This window comes from Triticum urartu, chromosome 7A (genome assembly GCF_056163025.1).
Source record: "Triticum urartu cultivar PI428250 chromosome 7A, HENAU_Tu73, whole genome shotgun sequence".
Taxonomy (NCBI): domain Eukaryota; kingdom Viridiplantae; phylum Streptophyta; class Magnoliopsida; order Poales; family Poaceae; genus Triticum; species Triticum urartu.
Genome location: NC_141879.1, coordinates 539,711,882 through 539,731,212, shown reverse-complemented (window position 1 = coordinate 539,731,212; position 19,331 = coordinate 539,711,882). Strand labels below are relative to the sequence as shown.

At 43.0% G+C, this 19,331-nt stretch overlaps 1 protein-coding gene and 1 long non-coding RNA gene across 6 annotated transcripts; one reads left to right on the top strand and one right to left on the bottom strand.

The window, feature by feature from the left end:
* The first annotated feature begins 1,640 nt into the window (after positions 1–1,640).
* On the top strand, positions 1,641–15,542 carry LOC125524740 (uncharacterized). Of its 5 annotated transcripts, none has more exons than XR_015611203.1 (8): positions 1,641–2,022; positions 2,556–2,647; positions 3,292–3,364; positions 5,971–6,088; positions 6,297–6,373; positions 11,188–11,471; positions 12,002–12,093; positions 14,485–15,542. It is a non-coding gene; the product is annotated as an uncharacterized LOC125524740 (long non-coding RNA). The 5 variants fall into 5 exon arrangements; XR_015611204.1 differs by lacking the exon at positions 14,485–15,542 and adding an exon at positions 12,585–12,603; XR_015611202.1 differs by lacking the exon at positions 14,485–15,542 and adding an exon at positions 12,187–12,426.
* LOC147960329 (uncharacterized) lies at positions 8,278–9,282 on the bottom strand. Its single transcript, XM_087537443.1, has one exon. It carries the CDS (start codon positions 9,280–9,282, stop codon positions 8,278–8,280), a length of 1,005 nt encoding a protein of 334 aa, XP_087393569.1.
* Positions 15,543–19,331: the final 3,789 nt, after the last annotated feature.

Genomic DNA, 19,331 nt, shown 5'->3' with positions numbered 1-19,331 from the left:
TCTGTTGTGATGACCCGTGTCATTATTACTATAGATAATGACACTGGTCCTTGGATTATTTCTTGACAAAATCTTGTCTTGTCAAATAATAATCCATGTCAGAGATATGCAACAGGGAAATAGCTAGAGATGGTCATTTATATTACAATACCTTGCCACACAGGGCTAAAAGTCTCAGGTAGGCTTCTCACATGTTTTGCCAAATTATTACGTCTCCTAACACCGGAGTTCCAACTAGCAGTACTAGATAGATGATGATAAAATAGTTTCTGGATTACATAGCTAGATCATAGTTACTTATTCATCCCAACCCCCATATGTGGCATCCAGATCGTACATAGCACTAGATGGATCCACATCTAGGTCCCCTGTGTAGTTGTAGTCATCACCATTGCTCTCCTCACTTGGTCCAGTAGGATTCTCATACACGCTTTGCTCTAAGAAAAAGATGATTAATAGCAAGAGTGAGTACAAAGTACTCAGCAAGCTCAAAAAGCAAAATGCAACACTCATGATAGCTCAATATAAATCAACAAGTCCTACCTCAACTCAACACCTTTCAAAATAACCATTTGTTGCAAAAAGTTTATTTCAATTTATAAAAGCTATCAAACACTCGTATTGCGAGATAGACCACCAATAGGTCCCCATAATCCCCAATCCAAGAGACTGGCATGAATTCATGTTTTCCTTTAACTCTGCAGAGTTTGTATCACTTTACCCATAGAGCTCGAAACCATAATTGCCATCTGCATTTCCTTAGATGCGAGACATGGTTCAGAACCTAAGCTTTTTCCCATTTGTATATTATATCTCCACCCGGCTAGTGTCACTAGCCGTTGTGTCGGGTTTCGGAACCCGCACTCCACCAACGCTTAATATATATAGCGCTTGCTAATGCACCCATCCGGCATTAGCGTGGGAACTCATCGCCCATCCTACTACTACTTACCCATGTGGAGAGTATAATAACTTGATGGTATTGGGCTCAACTCGTCTTAGACGAGACCATGGTTGATACGGTTGTAGTACGGCGCATAAAATGAGTGAAAGTTATTTAATTCTTAATATACTAGCCATATGTAGAGGGCCCCACCTTCCAGTATGTCCATCCAGGGCACCCTCTACCCACCAAATAATTATAAAAAAATAAATAAATCAATGGATTAGCTGCTCCATCAGCTAACCCAACTTTTTGGCAATAGTCACTCCACACAATTTATTACCAAAACATTTTATGCAAGTTGATGATAAGATGCAGCAAAGAATAGTGTTTTTCAAAAATAGCTCTACTCAGCATGATCAGGGAGAGCTTGCCTGAGTTCTCGTACTCAGACCCGGACTCAGTTTGCTTCTGTAGCGTCTCCTTCTCCTGACTGTACTTGCTTCCTGCAGTTCGGCAAATATATATTTTGAGACTAAGTCGAGTGAATACTAGGAAAATGAAAAAATATACGTCGGTGCAGTGTGGTCATCCTACAGTCAAATATTACTTTTTTTCTAATGTCTTTTTACTAAGCTTGCATTAGTACGCGTACTAGGTGTGCACCTGGATAAGTTACTAAGCTAATTTATCCTCCACGTGCCCTCTCCCTTTCTCTAAACTAAGCCTATCTCTCTCTCTTCCCTGTACTAGTTATGTACTAGTAGTCCTCAACCGAACAGAGCACCCACTAGTACTACTAGTCCAGCGAGAACACAAGTAATAATACAGACTGATGCTCCTCTGCTCCTTGCCCAGATCGGCGCCGCCGCCAGCGACGGGAAAGATGCCGCTGCTAGATCCTCCACACACTCTCTCTCCCCTGACGTGAATCCCCGTATTATCCCCATGAATTTCAGCCTCAACTCTCTAATCCCCCTCTGTGTGTGTGTTCTTTTGGCTTGCAGGTCAAACCCTATTGGGGATGTGATTTCCCTGCTCCAGATTGAAGTGGTTGGCGTTGGGCGCCGCCGTGATGCTGGATGGTGCAGGTCAGAGCTCCAGTGCGTGTCCGTGGAGCAGATCCACCATGGGTGCAGGTTAGTGGTGCCCTTGTTCCTTTCTCAAATATTTAGGATAGTCAAGTTCTCAGATTTAGTAGATTAAAATGGCTCCCATGTGTGTGTACTGAACATGTTCACCCCTTTGAATAATCTTGGTGTATTTCTGCTGCCTAATTAATCTAGGAACTTTTTATTTTACATCTTAATGCCTTATCCATGTTTCCAAGTACTGTTGCTTCCAAGATCTGGGGTAGATGTTCCTGCTGTGACTTTTGTGCACCTATGAATAATTAGGATACTTCTGCGTGCATCTGTGAATGACTATGAGACTTGTGTGTGCATCTGGGCTGGTCTTCTTTGTGTATGTGAGAAATATATGGTGGCAGAAGAAGAAGAACTCACCTTTCTTCTTTTTCCCTCTCTGTTGGTCCTACTCTTGCTGCTCCTACGCTCCAAGTCCACTCCAGTAGGCTAGATTGTAGCTCCAGCCTGTCCCCTTCAGTCTACTGATGATTTCTCAGGTCACCATCTTCACTTATTGATCTTGGATCTTTGTTGGTTGTGAACAGGGGAATGGAAATGCTACTGAGAAGAAGAAGAGAGCTTGGTCTGGCTATTTGGAAGCAGAGTGAAGAGTGTGCTACGGTGAAACCTTAGCCAGGTTACTCCTCCTCTCTTTCTAGTACCTAGCTAGTTATGGCTGCCCATCCCTGCTGTACAGTGTAGTCATTTGTGGAGTCTCTCTATTGGCTAGGAGTTGCAGCCCATTCCTAGACCAACTGTTGGTCAATTGACTACTGATATCTATAATGCACGTGATGGTGGTGGTCAATGTGTATCCCAAATATGTCTCACTGTTTACTGCTTTGACCACGAGATATTTTTGGGTTGGTCTAAGTTTGGTGTACCCTTTGTTGTATAGCTTAGCATAGTCTGGTCTCTCTCTCTCTTTCTATATATATATATATATATATATATATATATTCTCAAAGATTTGTAATACACCTGTACAGCTATACTGTCTGAGGTTTATGAATATAAATATATATATACTTGAGTGGTTATGAATGCTTGTTGAAGAAATCTGATATGTATTTTCTTAATGGATTCGACTTAATTATCTAGTTAAGGGTGGAAATACTATGTGAAAATATACGGGTCGTTACATCCTACCCTCCTTAGAAAAAGATTTCGTCCTCGAAATCGAAAACTTACTTAAAAAGGTTGAGGTAGGTTACTCGTAGGTCTTCCTCCTTCTCCCACGTCGCCTCACGAACTGAGTGGTTCTTCGATTGCACTTTGCAGAACCGAATGGTCCTTGTCCTGAGCTTGCGGTCTTCAACTTCTAAGATCTTCAATGGTCGTTCTTCATACTCAGGTCTGGTTGTAATTCAATTTCCAAGTCTGATACTTGTGGTGGTGGCTTGTTGCATTTCTTAAGTTGAGATATGTGGAAGACATTGTGAATTCTTGATAAACGTTCTGGTAACTCCAACTTATAAGCAGATGTTCCCTTTTCCTCCAAAATTTTAAATGGCCCAACATATCTAGGACTCAACTTTCCTTTGATTCCAAAGCGTCTAACCCCTCTCATAGGTGATACTTTTAGATACACCAAGTCTCCTACTGCCAATTGCATAACCCTCCTATTCCGGTCAGCATAGCTCTTTTGCCTATTTTGTGCAATCTGGAGTCGTTCTTTGATTAGTTGGATCTTCTCATCATTCTCTCTCACTATGTCAGGACCAAGTAATGGTCTCTCTCCAACTTCATACCAGCATATAGGTGATCTGCATTTCCTCCCATACAATGCCTCATATGGAGCCATTTGTATGCTGGATTGATAACTATTATTGTAAGCAAATTCTGCTAGGTGTAGATTCTTATCCCATGATTCTCCAAAGTTCATTACACATGCTCTCAACATATCCTCAAGGATCTGATTTACCCGCTCTGTCTGGCCATTAGTTTGGGGATGATAAGCCGTGCTAAAGTGGAGCTCAGTTCCAAGAGACTTCTGTAGGCTCTTCCAAAAGCTTGATGTAAACACGGAACCTCGGCCAGACGTTATGGTCTTTGGCACACCATGGAGGGTAACTATCCTCTCTAAGTACAGTTCAGCCAACTTATCAAAGGAATATTTCTGGTTTGTAGCAATGAAGTGTGCTGACTTAGTGAGTCGGTCGACCACAACTCATATAGCATCCTTCATTTTCGGTGTCATAGGCAAACCAGTAATAAAATCCATACAAATATCTTCCCATTTCCACTCTGGTGTCTCTAATGGCTTTAATAACCCGAAAGGCCTTTGATGCTCCGCTTTTACCCTCTGACAAGTGTCACACTTGCTGACATATTCTGCGATTTCCCTCTTCATACCAGGCCACCAAAAATTTCCCTTCACATCCTTATACATCTTCGTGCTCCCAGGATGGATAGTGTACAAAGTGTCATGAGCTTCATGCAGAATAATTTCCTTGATTTGTAGGTCATCTGGTACACAGATCCTACTATGGTTCCAAAGAACTCCTTCCTGGTCCAACCTGAATTGTGAAGGTTGTCCCGCTTGAATTCTTCTCGTTTCCTCCTTGATGAATGCATCCATTGCTTGCTTTTCCTTAATCTGATCTAGCAATGTGGGGTGAAATGTCATGGCTGCTATATTAGCACTAGATGTGGCCTCTCTCAGCTCTATTCCCATCTTTGCAAGATCCTGCAGTAGCTCTTTGCCATACCCTTCAATTGATATGTGGTTGCATTGCTTCTTTCTACTAAGTGCATCTGCCACTACATTTGCCTTACCAGGGTGGTAGTTAATTGTCAGATCATAATCCTTGATTAGTTCCAGCCACCTCCTCTGCCTCATGTTCAACTCTTTTTGTGTAAATATGTATTTGAGACTCTTGTGGTCGCTGTACAGTGTGCACTTAGAACCATATAGGTAGTGCCTCCATGTTTTCAGTGCAAACACAACAGCTCCCAACTCCAAGTCATGGGTAGGGTAATTTACTTCATGTGTCTTTAATTGCCTAGAAGCATAGGCTATCACTCTATCATTTTGCATCAGAACACATCCTAGTCCAGATTTTGAAGCATCACAATACACCACATAATCTTGTCCACTTTCAGGTAATGCCAACACTGGTGCGGTAGTTAACCTTTTCTTTAGTTCCTCAAAACTTCTCTCACACTCTTCAGTCCAAATAAATTTAGCTTCTTTCCTAAGCAATTTGGTGATTGGTGCTGTAATCTGCGAAAACCCTTCTATAAATCTGCGGTAGTATCCAGCAAAGCCCAAGAAACTCCTTATCTCACTTGGGTTGGTCGGACGAGCCCAAGACACAACTGTCTCAATTTTGGATGGGTCAACCTCAACTCCTCTTCCTGAAATTACGTGCCCCAAGAAAGCTACTTGGTCCAGACAAAACTCACACTTACTAAATTTTGCATACAACTGATTCTCTCTTAAGATTTGAAGTGCTATCCTCAAGTGTTCAACATGCTCTTCCTTGCTTCTTGAATATATTAATATGTCATCAATAAAGACCACTACAAACTTGTCCAAATATTGCATAAAAATCTTGTTCATCAAGTTCATGAACATAGCTGGGGCATTAGTTAGACCGAATGGAACCACAGTGTACTCATGGTGTCCATATCGAGATACAAATGCCGTCTTCTCAATATCCTCTTCCTTCACTTTCATTTGGTGATATCCAGATCTCAAGTCAATTTTCGAGAAGACACATGCACCCTTGAGTTGATCAAATAAATCATTTATTCTCGGTAACGGATACTTATTCTTTACAGTTACCTTGTTAAGGTCTCGAAAATCTGTGCATAGCCTCAACCCTCCATCCTTTTTTCTCTGCAAATAATACTGGTGCTCCCCATGGTGACATGCTTTCCCTAATGAATCCTTTTTCCTTCAGCTCATCCAATTGTTTCTTTAGCTCCACTAACTCTGGCTGTGACATTTTGTAGGGTCTTTTGGAGATGGGTGATGCCCCAGGCATTAAAACAATGCTGAACTCTAACTCCCTATCAGGCGGCATACCCGGCAGTTCATCCGGAAATACATCAGGAAACTCACAAACTATAGGTATATCCTTTATTTCTTTCTTTTGTCCACTTGCTGCCATTACTAAGGGATTGTTGGGTCTGGTTCTACTTCCAAAATATATCAGCCTAGAGCCATCAGACTTCCTTATGGATACACTTTTAAGTTCACAATCTACTTTTACTCCATTAGCAGCTAACCAATCCATCCCAAGGATTATTTCTAACCCTGACATCTCTATAACATGCAGGTCTGCTGAAAATTTGGTGTTGTGGATTATTATTGGTTGATTTCTGCGCATTGCCTCTACTGTAATCTTCCCTCCAGGTGAGTTAACTCCTAAAGCCTTTTCCAACGGTGTGCATGTTAATCCATTCTTATTCACGAAATCTTGGGAAATAAATGAGTGTGTGGCACCAGTATCAAAAAGAACTGTACCAACTGAAGGAGGAATGAGTAGTTTACCGATGACAACATCTGTAGCTTCTCCTAGTTGCTCTGCAGCCACATAATTCAGCCTTGGTTGTCCTCCTACTTGTCCTCCCCGCCCAGCTCCTCTTGCTGCATAGTTCATAGGTCCGCCTTGTCCTCGCCCAGCTGGTGGACGATGCACTTGAGTCTGCTGTATAGGTGGCCTTGTAGGATTCGTGGGAGGAGAGGTGCAATTGAGCTTGTGGTGTCCTGGTCTCCCACAATTGAAGCAAAGTCCTGTACCCGTCATACAATCTCGAGTAGCATGACCTTTTCCACACTTCCCACATTTAGGAACAAAGATTGGCTGAGTAGGAAATCTAGGCCGTGGTGGTGGCATATGAGGACGCATTGGTCCAGGCATCATAGGATGTGGGTGATGCATCATGGGGCGTGGATCTACCCTTGCTTTCTTCCTTCTCTCTTCACTTAGGTTGGCATGCTCATTCTCAAGTATGAAGGCCCTGTTGACAAGGTCTTGAAACTGGGTGATCCCGTGAATTGAGAGGTGCATTTTCAGGAATGGATGCAGCCCCTCCATAAACTTCTCCACTTTCTTAGCTTCAGTGTTCACATCATCTGGAGCATATCTTGCCAAATCATTAAACTGGTTTAGGTAGTCGTTTATCCTCTTGCTACCTTGAGTCAGATTGCGAAACTCCCTCTTTTTTATATCCATCTTTCCCTTTGGAATATGGGTCTGACGGAAATTCTCATTGAACTCCTCCCAAGTGATAGGCTGATTATTTGCTCGGTTAAGGCTGAAATTTCTCCACCAAGCTGCTGCTGGTCCGGTTAGCTGGTGTGATGCATATCTCACCTTCTCTTCATCTGAGCACCCCACGGTTTCCAGATTGTGTTCTACTTCTAACAGCCAGTCATCTGCCTCTAGTGGATCCACCGCCTTGGAGAATGTGGGTGGCTGAGTTTTCAAAAATTCTCCCAAGCTAACTCCTGCAACGGGTAGGTGTGCTCCTCCAGGAACTAGTCTTGTTAGTATCGCTTCGAGGAAGCGGTTCTGGTTCTCTTGGGACTCCCTTCGAGAATTCTCCATGAACTTAAGGACATCTCCTAGATTGCCTTCTCCACCCATAAGTCCAGAAGTTCCAGCATTGCCCACTTCTAGATTGCTTGGAAGTTGTGCCGCTCCGGGTAGGGCACTTTGATTTTCTGAAACTGGAGTACCCCCATGCTGATCATGGGTGCTTGATCCCAAACGAAAGACAAGGTCTTGCTCAGTCAAACCATTGTTATTCATCCTGCATTTTTTTTCTAGTTAGTTGGTTACTTCTTTGCATGATTATTGATTCAAATCAGCAAGCACAAGTGCAAGTGATACCAATAAATAGCATGCTGTCCTTAAATTTGCAGTAACCCAACATGAAGTGCAATCATGGTGGCAAATGCCTCTTGCTAACCAGAATGATACCACTCTGATTACTCACTAAAGCACACAATAGTAAGGTACTATGAGCCTCCTAATGCACACAAGTTATATACTATAGAACAAGCACTTATATTACAATCAGTACATCACATAAGTCTTGCTTAAGGGCATAACTGCATTACAACTAGAGCACACACCACATAGGGTTCAGTCCCTACTAGTACATAGGGGACAAACTCTACCTTGCAATTCACACATATTTTACATAAACACACATATTCAGGCTGCCACTACACTAACTACTGCTGATCCCAAAAGATTAGTCTATGGCCCAGGCGTCCCACGCCTAAGAGTCTGGAAGATTGGAACTTGATTAGGCGATGCCGCTGCCACCGCCATTGTTGCTACCGCTGCCACTTCCATTGCTTCCGCCACTGCCACTCGCGCCAAGCCCAAGTACCCTTGCATAGGTAGCAGCCTCCCTGTACTCCCTCGAGCTGACACTCATGTGTGGGTGGATAAAGTCAGGTTGGTGTGGTCGTGGAATAGGGAAGTGGGGTAGCTGCTGCTGCTCTATATCTGGCTGTAGGGCTGGTTCTGGTTCAACTATATGTTCAGGTAGCGGCTGGGGTGGTGCAGGTGGTACGTTCGGTGAGGGTGGAACTAGTGGCTCATTTGGGTTCTCTACTCCCTCAACTTCTTCCTGTTCCTCTAGTTCTACTTCCTCTGGATCCTCCTCTTCTTCCTCTTGAACATCACCTGGTACTATTATAGGATTAAGAGGACCTCCAGGCATAGCATTTAGTGCTCCCTGAAGCACAACCCTATCATGTTCGCTCATCTGATAGCATTGATACCAGAATTGGGTTGCTTCCTGGTGTCTAATAAGCTCCTCCTTCATTGTATGATACATCATCGTATCAGCAATCATTATCATACTAGAAGTGGTGCTAACTGTTGAAGCGACAGGTGTAGGCTGAGCTGATGAAGACCCAACACCCAGGCTTGCTCCTCTAGGTCCTTGCTGATGGTTCTGCCCAAAACCCCCAGAATCAAGTGCTGGCAAGTCTCGGTATCCGGTGGTGCGCAGTTTCTCTCCAAAGCGTGCTCGTAGTCCAAGCATAACTTCCTTGGCAACCTCCTGCATGGGTAGAGTGTCATCGGATGACCGCTGCATTGTGGAGAGCTCCACATAGAAGTCCATGTCTGATGGAACACCGCTGAGCACCACAACTACACGCCTGTAGTAGTGTGTTCCATCATCTGGCATCTCTTCAAAGAATTGAGGACATGGTGCCCCAAGCTCCTGCATCATTTGCCAAAGTAGTAGGACATGCTGGCCATGAACCCTTGATGGTGGAATTCTAATTCGAACCATCCTGCAACAGGCTTCTAATTAGCATGGTAGTCATCTAAAGTTACTGGACAGAATAATTATGATGTGGGATTTATTGGTAGTGCAATATAGCAAGTATGGGTTCCAATTAAAGTATTCCTACCATCTCTAACTATCTGCGTGGCCCTCGAAACCATTGCTCTGATACCACCTGTGATGACCCGTGTCATTATTACTATAGATAATGACACTAGTCCTTGGATTATTTCTTGACAAAATCTTGTCTTGTCAAATAATAATCCATGTCAGAGATATGCAACAGGGAAATAGCTAGAGATGGTCATTTATATTACAATACCTTGCCACACAGGGCTAAAAGTCTCAGGTAGGCTTCTCACATGTTTTGCCAAATTATTACATCTCCTAACACCGGAGTTCCAACTAGCAGTACTAGATAGATGATGATAAAATAGTTTCTGGATTACATAGCTAGATCATAGTTACTTATTCATCCCAACCCCCATATGTGGCATCCAGATCGTACATAGCACTAGATGGATCCACATCTAGGTACCCTGTGTAGTTGTAGTCATCACCATTGCTCTCCTCACTTGGTCCAGTAGGATTCTCATACACGCTTTGCTCTACGAAAAAGATGATTAATAGCAAGAGTGAGTACAAAGTACTCAGCAAGCTCAAAAGGCAAAATGCAACACTCATGATAGCTCAATATAAATCAACAAGTCCTACCTCAACTCAACACCTTTCAAAATAACCATTTGTTGCAAAAAGTTTATTTCAATTTATAAAAGCTATCAAACATTCGTATTGCGAGATAGACCACCAATAGGTCCCCATAATCCCCAATCCAAGAGACTGGCATGAATTCATGTTTTCCTTTAACTCTACAGAGTTTGTATCACTTTACTCATAGAGCTCGAAACCATAATTGCCATCTGCATTTCCTTAGATGCGAGACATGGTTCAGAACCTAAGCTTTTTCCCATTTGTATATTATATCTCCACCCGGCTAGTGTCACTAGCCGTTGTGTCGGGTTTCGGAACCCGCACTCCACCAACGCTTAATATATATAGCGCTTGCTAATGCACCCATCCGGCATTAGCGTGGGAACTCATCGCCCATCCTACTACTACTTACCCATGTGGAGAGTATAATAACTTGATGGTATTGGGCTCAACTCGTCTTAGACGAGACCATGGTTGATACGGTTGTAGTACGGCGCATAAAACGAGTGAAAGTTATTTAATTCTTAATATACTAGCCATATGTAGAGGGCCCCACCTTCCAGTATGTCCATCCAGGGCACCCTCTACCCACCAAATAATTATAAAAAAATAAATAAATCAATGGATTAGCTGCTCCATCAGCTAACCCAACTTTTTGGCAATAGTCACTCCACACAATTTATTACCAAAACATTTTATGCAAGTTGATGATAAGATGCAGCAAAGAATAGTGTTTTTCAAAAATAGCTCTACTCAGCATGATCAAGGAGAGCTTGCCTGAGTTCTCGTACTCAGACCCGGACTCAGGTTGCTTCTGTAGCATCTCCTTCTCCTGACTGTACTTGCTTCCTGCAGTTCGGCAAATATATATTTTGAGACTAAGTCGAGTGAATACTAGGAAAATGAAAAAATATACGTCGGTGCAGTGTGGTCATCCTACAGTCAAATATTACTTTTTTTTCTAATGTCTTTTTACTAAGCTTGCATTAGTACGCGTACTAGGTGTGCACCTGGATAAGTTACTAAGCTAATTTATCCTCCACGTGCCCTCTCCCTTTCTCTAAACTAAGCCTATCTTTCTCTTCCCTGTACTAGTTATGTACTAGTAGTCCTCAACCGAACAGAGCACCCACTAGTACTACTAGTCCAGCGAGAACACAAGTAATAATACAGACTGATGCTCCTCTGCTCCTTGCCCAGATCGGCGCCGCCGCCAGCGACGGGAAAGATGCCGCTGCTAGATCCTCCACACTCTCTCTCTCCCCTGACGTGAATCCCCGTATTATCCCCATGAATTTCAGCCTCAACTCTCTAATCCCCCTCTGTGTGTGTGTTCTTTTGGCTTGCAGGTCAAACCCTATTGGGGATGTGATTTCCCTGCTCCAGATTGAAGTGGTTGGCGTTGGGCGCCGCCACCGTGATGCTGGATGGTGCAGGTCAGAGCTCCAGTGCGTGTCCGTGGAGCAGATCCACCATGGGTGCAGGTTAGTGGTGCCCTTGTTCCTTTCTCAAATATTTAGGATAGTCAAGTTCTCAGATTTAGTAGATTAAAATGGCTCCCATGTGTGTGTACTGAACATGTTCACCCCTTTGAATAATCTTGGTGTATTTCTGCTGCCTAATTAATCTGGGAACTTTTTATTTTACATCTTAATGCCTTATCCATGTTTCCAAGTACTGTTGCTTCCAAGATCTGGGGTAGATGTTCCTGCTGTGACTTTTGTGCACCTATGAATAATTAGGATACTTCTGCGTGCATCTGTGAATGACTATGAGACTTGTGTGTGCATCTGGGCTGGTCTTCTTTGTGTATGTGAGAAATATATAGTGGCAGAAGAAGAACTCACCTTTCTTCTTTTGCCCTCTCTGTTGGTCCTACTCTTGCTGCTCCTACGCTCCAAGTCCACTCCAGTAGGCTAGATTGTAGCTCCAACCTGTCCCCTTCAGTCTACTGATGATTTCTGAGGTCACCATCTTCACTTATTGATCTTGGATCTTTGTTGGTTGTGAACAGGGGAATGGAAATGCTACTGAGAAGAAGACGAGAGCTTGGTCTGGCTATTTGGAAGCAGAGTGAAGAGTGTGCTACGGTGAAACCTTAGCCAGGTTACTCCTCCTCTCTTTCTAGTACCTAGCTAGTTATGGCTGCCCATCCCTGTTGTACAGTGTAGTCATTTGTGGAGTCTCTCTATTGGCTAGGAGTTGCAGCCCATGCCTAGACCAATTGTTGGTCAATTGACTACTGATATCTATAATGCACGTGATGGTGGTGGTCAATGTGTATCCCAAATATGTCTCACTGTTTACTGCTTTGACCACGAGATATTTTTGGGTTGGTCTAAGTTTGGTGTGCCCTTTGTTGTATAGCTTAGCATAGTCTTTGTACACCTATACTGTCTATGGTTTATGAATATAAATATATATATACTTGAGTGGTTACGAATGCTTGTTGAAGAAATCTGATATGTATTTGCTTAATGGATTCTACTTAATTATCTAGTTAAGGGTGGAAATACTATGTGAAAATATACGGGTCGTTACATCCGTCCTGTTTGGAAGAAGCGTTGGATTGCTTCAGAGAATCTGGTTTGTTGCAGTTCATCACTGACAAGGAGCACTGGAACAAAGAATTGCTGCTCCAATTCTATGCCACTCTTCATATTCGTGGCTACAACAGGGATCCGAAGACTTGGGTCCTTGAGTGGATGACAGGCAATGTTCATCACGAAGCCAAAGCCTTAGATATCATTGAGCTCACTGGCCTGCCCATTCTAGGAGATCTTTATGAACCTGGTTGTCAGCTTCACAGTGCTGCTATGGAAAGCATTTTTCACAAGCCTGAACCCAACATGAGTCAGATGCTTAGCATGATGAAGCCTTTGCCTCCAAATGCTGAATATCCTAAGGAGTTCTTTGTTGAAGACCTTGAGTATCTGCCACGCACTATCTATCACATCATAAGGTGAACTCTCTGGCCCATCAAAGGACATTCTCCACATGCAAAGCTGGAAGGTGCAATGAAGACTTTGGTCTTCCATATTCTTCACGGCAAAAGCTTCAATGCACAAGACTTCTTCATCCGCCAACTTGCTGCATCCGGATCTGATCTCTTTGGCTTGAAGTTTTACGCCCCATGGATTATGCGTCTGATCAAACTACACTCAGCTGTCACCTATCAGCCCTCTGCTCGCAATCATTGGATTTTTCTGCCTGACGTCGACATGTCAGTTGAAGCCATCTATACAGAGCCTGCCAAGGAGCCCCTTAGTCTTCAGAATACTGATAAGCAAAGTTTCTCTCAACACATTGAAGGCGACCCAGCAGTCACTCGTGTTTATCCTCTGGCTGGTACTACCCGTGCACCTCATCGTGTCCTCACTGAAGCCACTGAAAGCACCATTGCACAATGGCCCAAGAAGCGATCCCGTGTTCTCAATGACCGAGAGCTTCTGGTTGCCCTTCATCAGAAACAGGATAAGCATCATGACTGGCTGAAGCGCCAAATGCAAAGCCTCTTGGTGGACGTAAACAGGATTCGCAACCTTGCCACCAAGAATGCCTTTGTCGCCCATGAAACTTGTCGGCGTACATGGAAAGGGCTGACGCTTATGTGTTCTGAAGATGATCTTCAAGAGGATGGTTTCTCTGAACGCTTCAAGTTTGACTCAACACCTCCAAGAAGGACCTTGCTGCGGCGTACTCCGTCTCTTGAAGACTCTGAGTTCTCCTCCTCTGCTGCAACAGTGAATGCATGTGTCATCGATGATGAATACGATGCTACTTCACCACCTTCGGCGTGAATCACCACTGCACCGAGTTCGTCTGCACCGCCAACCAACTCCGACGACCCTGCTGCTTCACCAACTCCTCATGGGAACGCGTAGGTGCTCTATGTCTTTAAACTTTTTTGGTCCTTACTGACAAAAGGGGGAGAAGCATATGAGTTTGATAGTCTTTAAGTGGGTCCATATGGGCGGTGGTTTTATATTTTGCCTAGTGTTTACAACTCTCGCGTTTTGATACATTTGGTTCTTTGAGTTGTAACACTCAAACTCGATGGTCGTCTGCTACTTATTTGCCTTTCTGTGATGCGATGATAAATTCCGCATGTGCGACGATAAATTCCGCACTTAGATCATTTTGCAGACGTCCATTTTTCATTATGCATGTCATTATCTTCACTTACTTTTCATGCATGATGAATTGTCATCATAAGTTGAAGAGGATCTCCACAAGTACAACCTGCCATGTGCATTTGCATACCAAAAACAAATTACTTATATGCACATCTTCAGGGGGAGCCTTTGCCACTTATGATGACAATCCCCTATCCTTTACAATTTCACATATTTTATTCCCTGTTGAAAACTTCAATCAGTTTGTCATCAATCACCAAAAAGGGGGAGATTGTAAGTGCATCTAGTGCCACCCCTAGTTGGTTTTGGAGTATTGACGACAAACCTAGTTGAGGGACTAATGTGTTTGTGAGAATTGCAGGATAACACAGGTAGAAGTCCCTCATTGATTCGGTTTTCCTACCAGAGATGACCCCTAAAAATGTATGAAGACATTGAAGTCAAAGATGGTATGTGAAGACATTCACATTGAAGACTATGACAAGAGAAGACATCGCGTGAAGACTATGGAGCGCGAAGACTTAGCAGTTTCGTCGTTCTGTGTTTTTCCTTGTTGGGTCATAGAAACCACCGTACTGTTAAGTGGAGTCCAAGAGAACCAGTCAGAATGACTGAAGTGATGCTTAACCAAAATCCTATGTCTTCGAGTGAAGACTATGAGAGCAAATCTTGTCCATAGTTGGATAAGTCAGCTTTGCTTGTAGCTCAAGTAAAGTTGTCGTGTGTGTTTGAAATCTGACCGTTGGAACACGTGTCAGTTCCTTAGTGACCAAGGGTCATTTCGAACAAATCAGGTCGGGTTGCCCAGTGGCTATAAATAGCCCACCCCCTACAACCATAAACAGTTGGCTGCTCAGAGTTAGTACACGGCTTTTGTCGTTTGAGAGCAACCCACCTCGAAGCCTTTGAGAGAATTCCTTGCGAGAATAAAGCCCTAAACACCCAGAGCCAAAGAGTGTTAGGCATCACTTAAGTCTTCCTGTCTGTGTGATCTGAAGACTTATTACACTTGAGGACTGTGAATCCCCCAGCCGGTTAGGCGTCGCGTTTTGAGCATCCAAGAGTCATTGTGGATCGCCGGTGAACGAAGTCTGTGAAGGTTTGGAAGTCTACCTTGAAGACTTACTAGAGTGATTGGGCGAGGACTGGGTGTCCTTAGCTCAAGGGGAATAAGGTGAAGACGAGGTCTTCTGAGTTGAATCTCAGCCTCCCTAACCAGACGTACAGTTGTCACAGCAACTGGAACTGGTCCAACAAATCATTGTCTTCAACGAGTCACTGGTTTCATCCTTCCCTTCCATTTACTTACTGTTGGTCCTTGTGAAGTCACTGTATGATTGCTTTATCTTTTGTCTTCACTGAGTGACTGCTTGTTCTGATTGGCTTCACAATATCTTCCTACCTGATCTTTACTGCCTAGCTGCTATTAGTCATTGTGCTTTCACTCCATTGAATACTTGACTATGATTTGCCTAGTGTAGTCTACCTTCCGCTGCATGGTAATAGGTTTATTTCTATCGTTTATCTTCGAAACTTTCATGTTTTGAAGACTTTCATAAAAATCGCCTATGCACCCCCCTCTAGTCGATCACTAGCACTTTCAAATAACACACTTGTTGCAAAGACGACTTGTCACATAGGTAGATCGGACGCCATCCGCACCTCTATCCAATGGTCACGAATGCGGCAGAACTTTTTATATTATCTACCGGTCGATGCGTAGCGTCGCCCTTTTTCATTTGTTTTCTTTTTCTGTCGTTTTTCTCAAATTTTTGGATTTTTTCTATTTTTCCAGAAAAATCATTTTATCTTTTATATATTTATTATAGCTCCTGAATATTTTTAATATGTATTTAAAAAATTGGCGCTTTTAAAATTTGGAAGAAATTCTGAAATCTGTTTTTATAAATTCAAGAAACATTTATCAAAATAATGAATAGTTTTTATATGCAGGAAAAAAATTCAATTTATTAACATTTCTTAAAATCTGGGAGCATTTTCCAAATTTTGCTTTTATTTGAGTTTTAAAATTCGTAACATTTTTAAAATTCGGGAACGTTTTTTTGAAATTGAAAATTTAAGAATATGAGAATATTTTTAAAAGTAACCAATATTTTATTAGATACACTATATTTTTAAATATTCATGGACATTTTTAGAATCTAAATTGTTTAAATATTTGGAACATTTTACAGATCTCAAGTTTTTTCACATTTTCTGATCATTTTCCAAAACAACAAATTGGAGCTTGCGCCCCACACTAGGCCGGGCCAAATCGCGTGGCAAGGCCCGTGCTTGCTTTACCCGGCACCCTGTTTTAGGGGGCACTCCCTATTCGGCGCTTCAGGCGCCTGTTTAGGTGCTTTTTCCCAACCGAGGCAGACCACCTCACCAGGTTGGTCCGGCCCATTACTCTCTCTTTTTTCGTGTTTAAACAAAAGAAGGTGCGCGCGAAGATTTTCAACAGGACATCTCTCGGTTCAAAGAGAAACGACCTACCACTAGGACATCAAATCACCTGTGCATACAAAGTTCCCTTTTTTCTATTTATAATTTCCCCATTCGCGGAAGCCCCAATTATGCAAAGCTTCCAGCCAGTTTTTTTTCTTTTTGCGTTGCGTTTTTTTCTAGACAGGTTTTATTTGGTTTTTCTTTCCTTCATTTAATGCCTTTTCTTTTTCTTTATTTTTTTTCAAAATGCAAGAACTATTTTCAAATTTGATGGATTTTTTTAATATTTGATTAATTTTTTCAAAATCAATTGAAGATTGATGAATTTATTTTAAATGGATGAACGTTTTTGAACTTTTTAAAAATTTGTTGAACTAATTTTAAAATTCAAAGAACTTTTTTTAAGATCAATGAACTTTTTTAAAATGGGTGAACTTTTTTTGCAAATTTTATGAACCTTTTCAAATTCAATGAACTGTTTCCAAAATTGATGAACTTTTTTTAAGATCGATGAAAATTTTCAAATTTGATGATTTGTTTTTCAAATTTGATGAACTTTTTAAATTTTAAATTTTTATGAACTTTTTCCAAATTTGATGAACTTTTTAAACATTCATTGATTTGTTTGTCAAATTTATTATTTTTTGATATTTTTTTTTCAAATTCATGTACATTTTTGACTCCCCAATTTTTTTTAGTTCTTTTTCCAAAGTGAACAATTGACCGGTCAATCGCGACCAGTCCAAATCGATGTGATCTGGGCCTGCCCAAGATCGTGCGCGCGGGAGCGCCAGGATTGACAACCGGCGCCAACATCGCCAATTAGGTGCATCCGTTTTAGAGAGCACCTGGGTCGTGAGACCACATGACACATGTCATTAGCAATTCAAAAATTTCAACAAAAAAATATCAAAAATCTGGCTGTGGGAGGCCGCAGCGGTGCCTGTTGCATCCATCCAACCTCTGCAGATCATCCAAAAACATCCAATCCTAAAAAAAAATCCAAAAACATCATCTTTTGTATGCAGTGTGTGTTTCTGAAAATAAACAAATCCATGCGGTTTGTGTTAGCACTTGTCGGAGTGTTTAACAGATAGTTACTCCTACTCAAAAGAAAAATAAAATAACAGCAGACAGATACTCTCGTCTCTTTCGGTACCACTCGCTCCGTCTCATAATATAAAAGAGCATCAAAAACACTTTTATATTATGAAACGGAAAAAGTACTTAGCGTTTCGTATAACTTTGTGTCATGCTGCAACATCAGTAATTTGGTGGCACAGTTATATGCAATCATCACTTCACTACATGCTGGTCAAAAGTCCTAAATAAATCACAGTTTAACACACTAGACTAATCAACCTCTCTCGACTGGCCGTCCCAATGAGGTAAGGCCTAAGATTTTTCTTTAAAAAAACAATGAATTAAGTGAGCTAGTTAAAAGGTCAAGATTTTTGAGGAGAAAAAAAAAACTAAAATCCCTTTCAAGAACATAATTAACTTCCAGTAGGCTTTCAGAGCATCTACCACCGGTCAGCTCAAACCCACCTCATACGTCCGGGCGGGTTGCCCGATCATTGGTCACGTTTTTTTGACTCAGACGGACGTCTCAAACGTCCGAGCTGACTCGCACTCCACATATCCACCCCAAATATAGAGCGGATATTGGGGTGCCCGGTCACAACCGCCATGTCAGACCCGGCCTATGCCGGCCCACCCGACCCCATATATATCCATCCCAATCCGCTCGTCGGAGCAAACCCTAACCACTTCACTCCACTCCCTTTCACTCCCCTCCGCCACCCGAGCTCACCTTCGGTGGTTTTCCAGCCTTCTCCGCCATGGCAGGCAGCGGATCGGACTTCGACCAGTCCGGATCCATCGACTGGGGTGTCATTCCATATGGGTTTGAGGAGGCAATGGCAGTCCGCAGTGCACTCCGCCGCTCTCGGGAGGACAATGCCCGGCCGACGGACGGATCCGTCCGCCGCAATGCCGCATTGTCGGCTCACGGGGCGCTCGGGTCCTCTGGTGCTGGATCCTCGCGGTCCCGGCATTCGGAACACATCTTCTTTCCCATCACTGGTCGGGCAGAGTATGAGTCTCATCGGGAACGGACGACCCGCCGTGGGAAGAAGAGGATAAGGGTCGACGAGGCCCGTATCGAGGCGGAAATGGCGGCGGCAGATGCGACTGATGCGGTGGCGCGGGCGGCCACAGAGGAGGAAGCCATCTGCGCGCGTATTATGAAGAAACAACAGCGGAGGAAAACGCGCACCCTCGCCCAAGAGCAGAATCGGACGGTCCCTGTCATGGTCGGACTGCCACCGAAGGAGAAGGAGAATAGCAACGGTGAGGACAGCTCCGACGACGCAGATCCGACTTAATCCTATTGCGTCTTCGACCGATACTTCCGCGAGAAAAACGGCAAGGGCGCCGGGAAGGGCAAGGGCAGCCGTGGATGAACTCCACCATAGCCAAACATTCTAAATTTGATAGTCTGATGGCATTTTTAGTTAGTAGTGATGGAGTAGCCGAACGATGTATATGCATCAACATAGTTGCATGAGTTTGTATGAACTTGAGATATAATAATTGAGATATCCGAATGTGAATTACATTATTTGAGGGGTATCTAATGAGTGCTCGCGGACGCGCCCGGCGCATCCGTGTGTTTGAGAGGCCGGATTTGCACAGTCCGGGTTGTAGATGCTCTCAACTGTGCCATAATCCATATGGCTGTGACAAAATGCCGTG

Bases quoted from the DNA above. Each gene is read 5' to 3' on its own strand.
- LOC147960329 (XM_087537443.1), bottom strand. From the start codon at position 9,282: ATGGTTCGAATTAGAATTCCACCATCAAGGGTTCATGGCCAGCATGTC.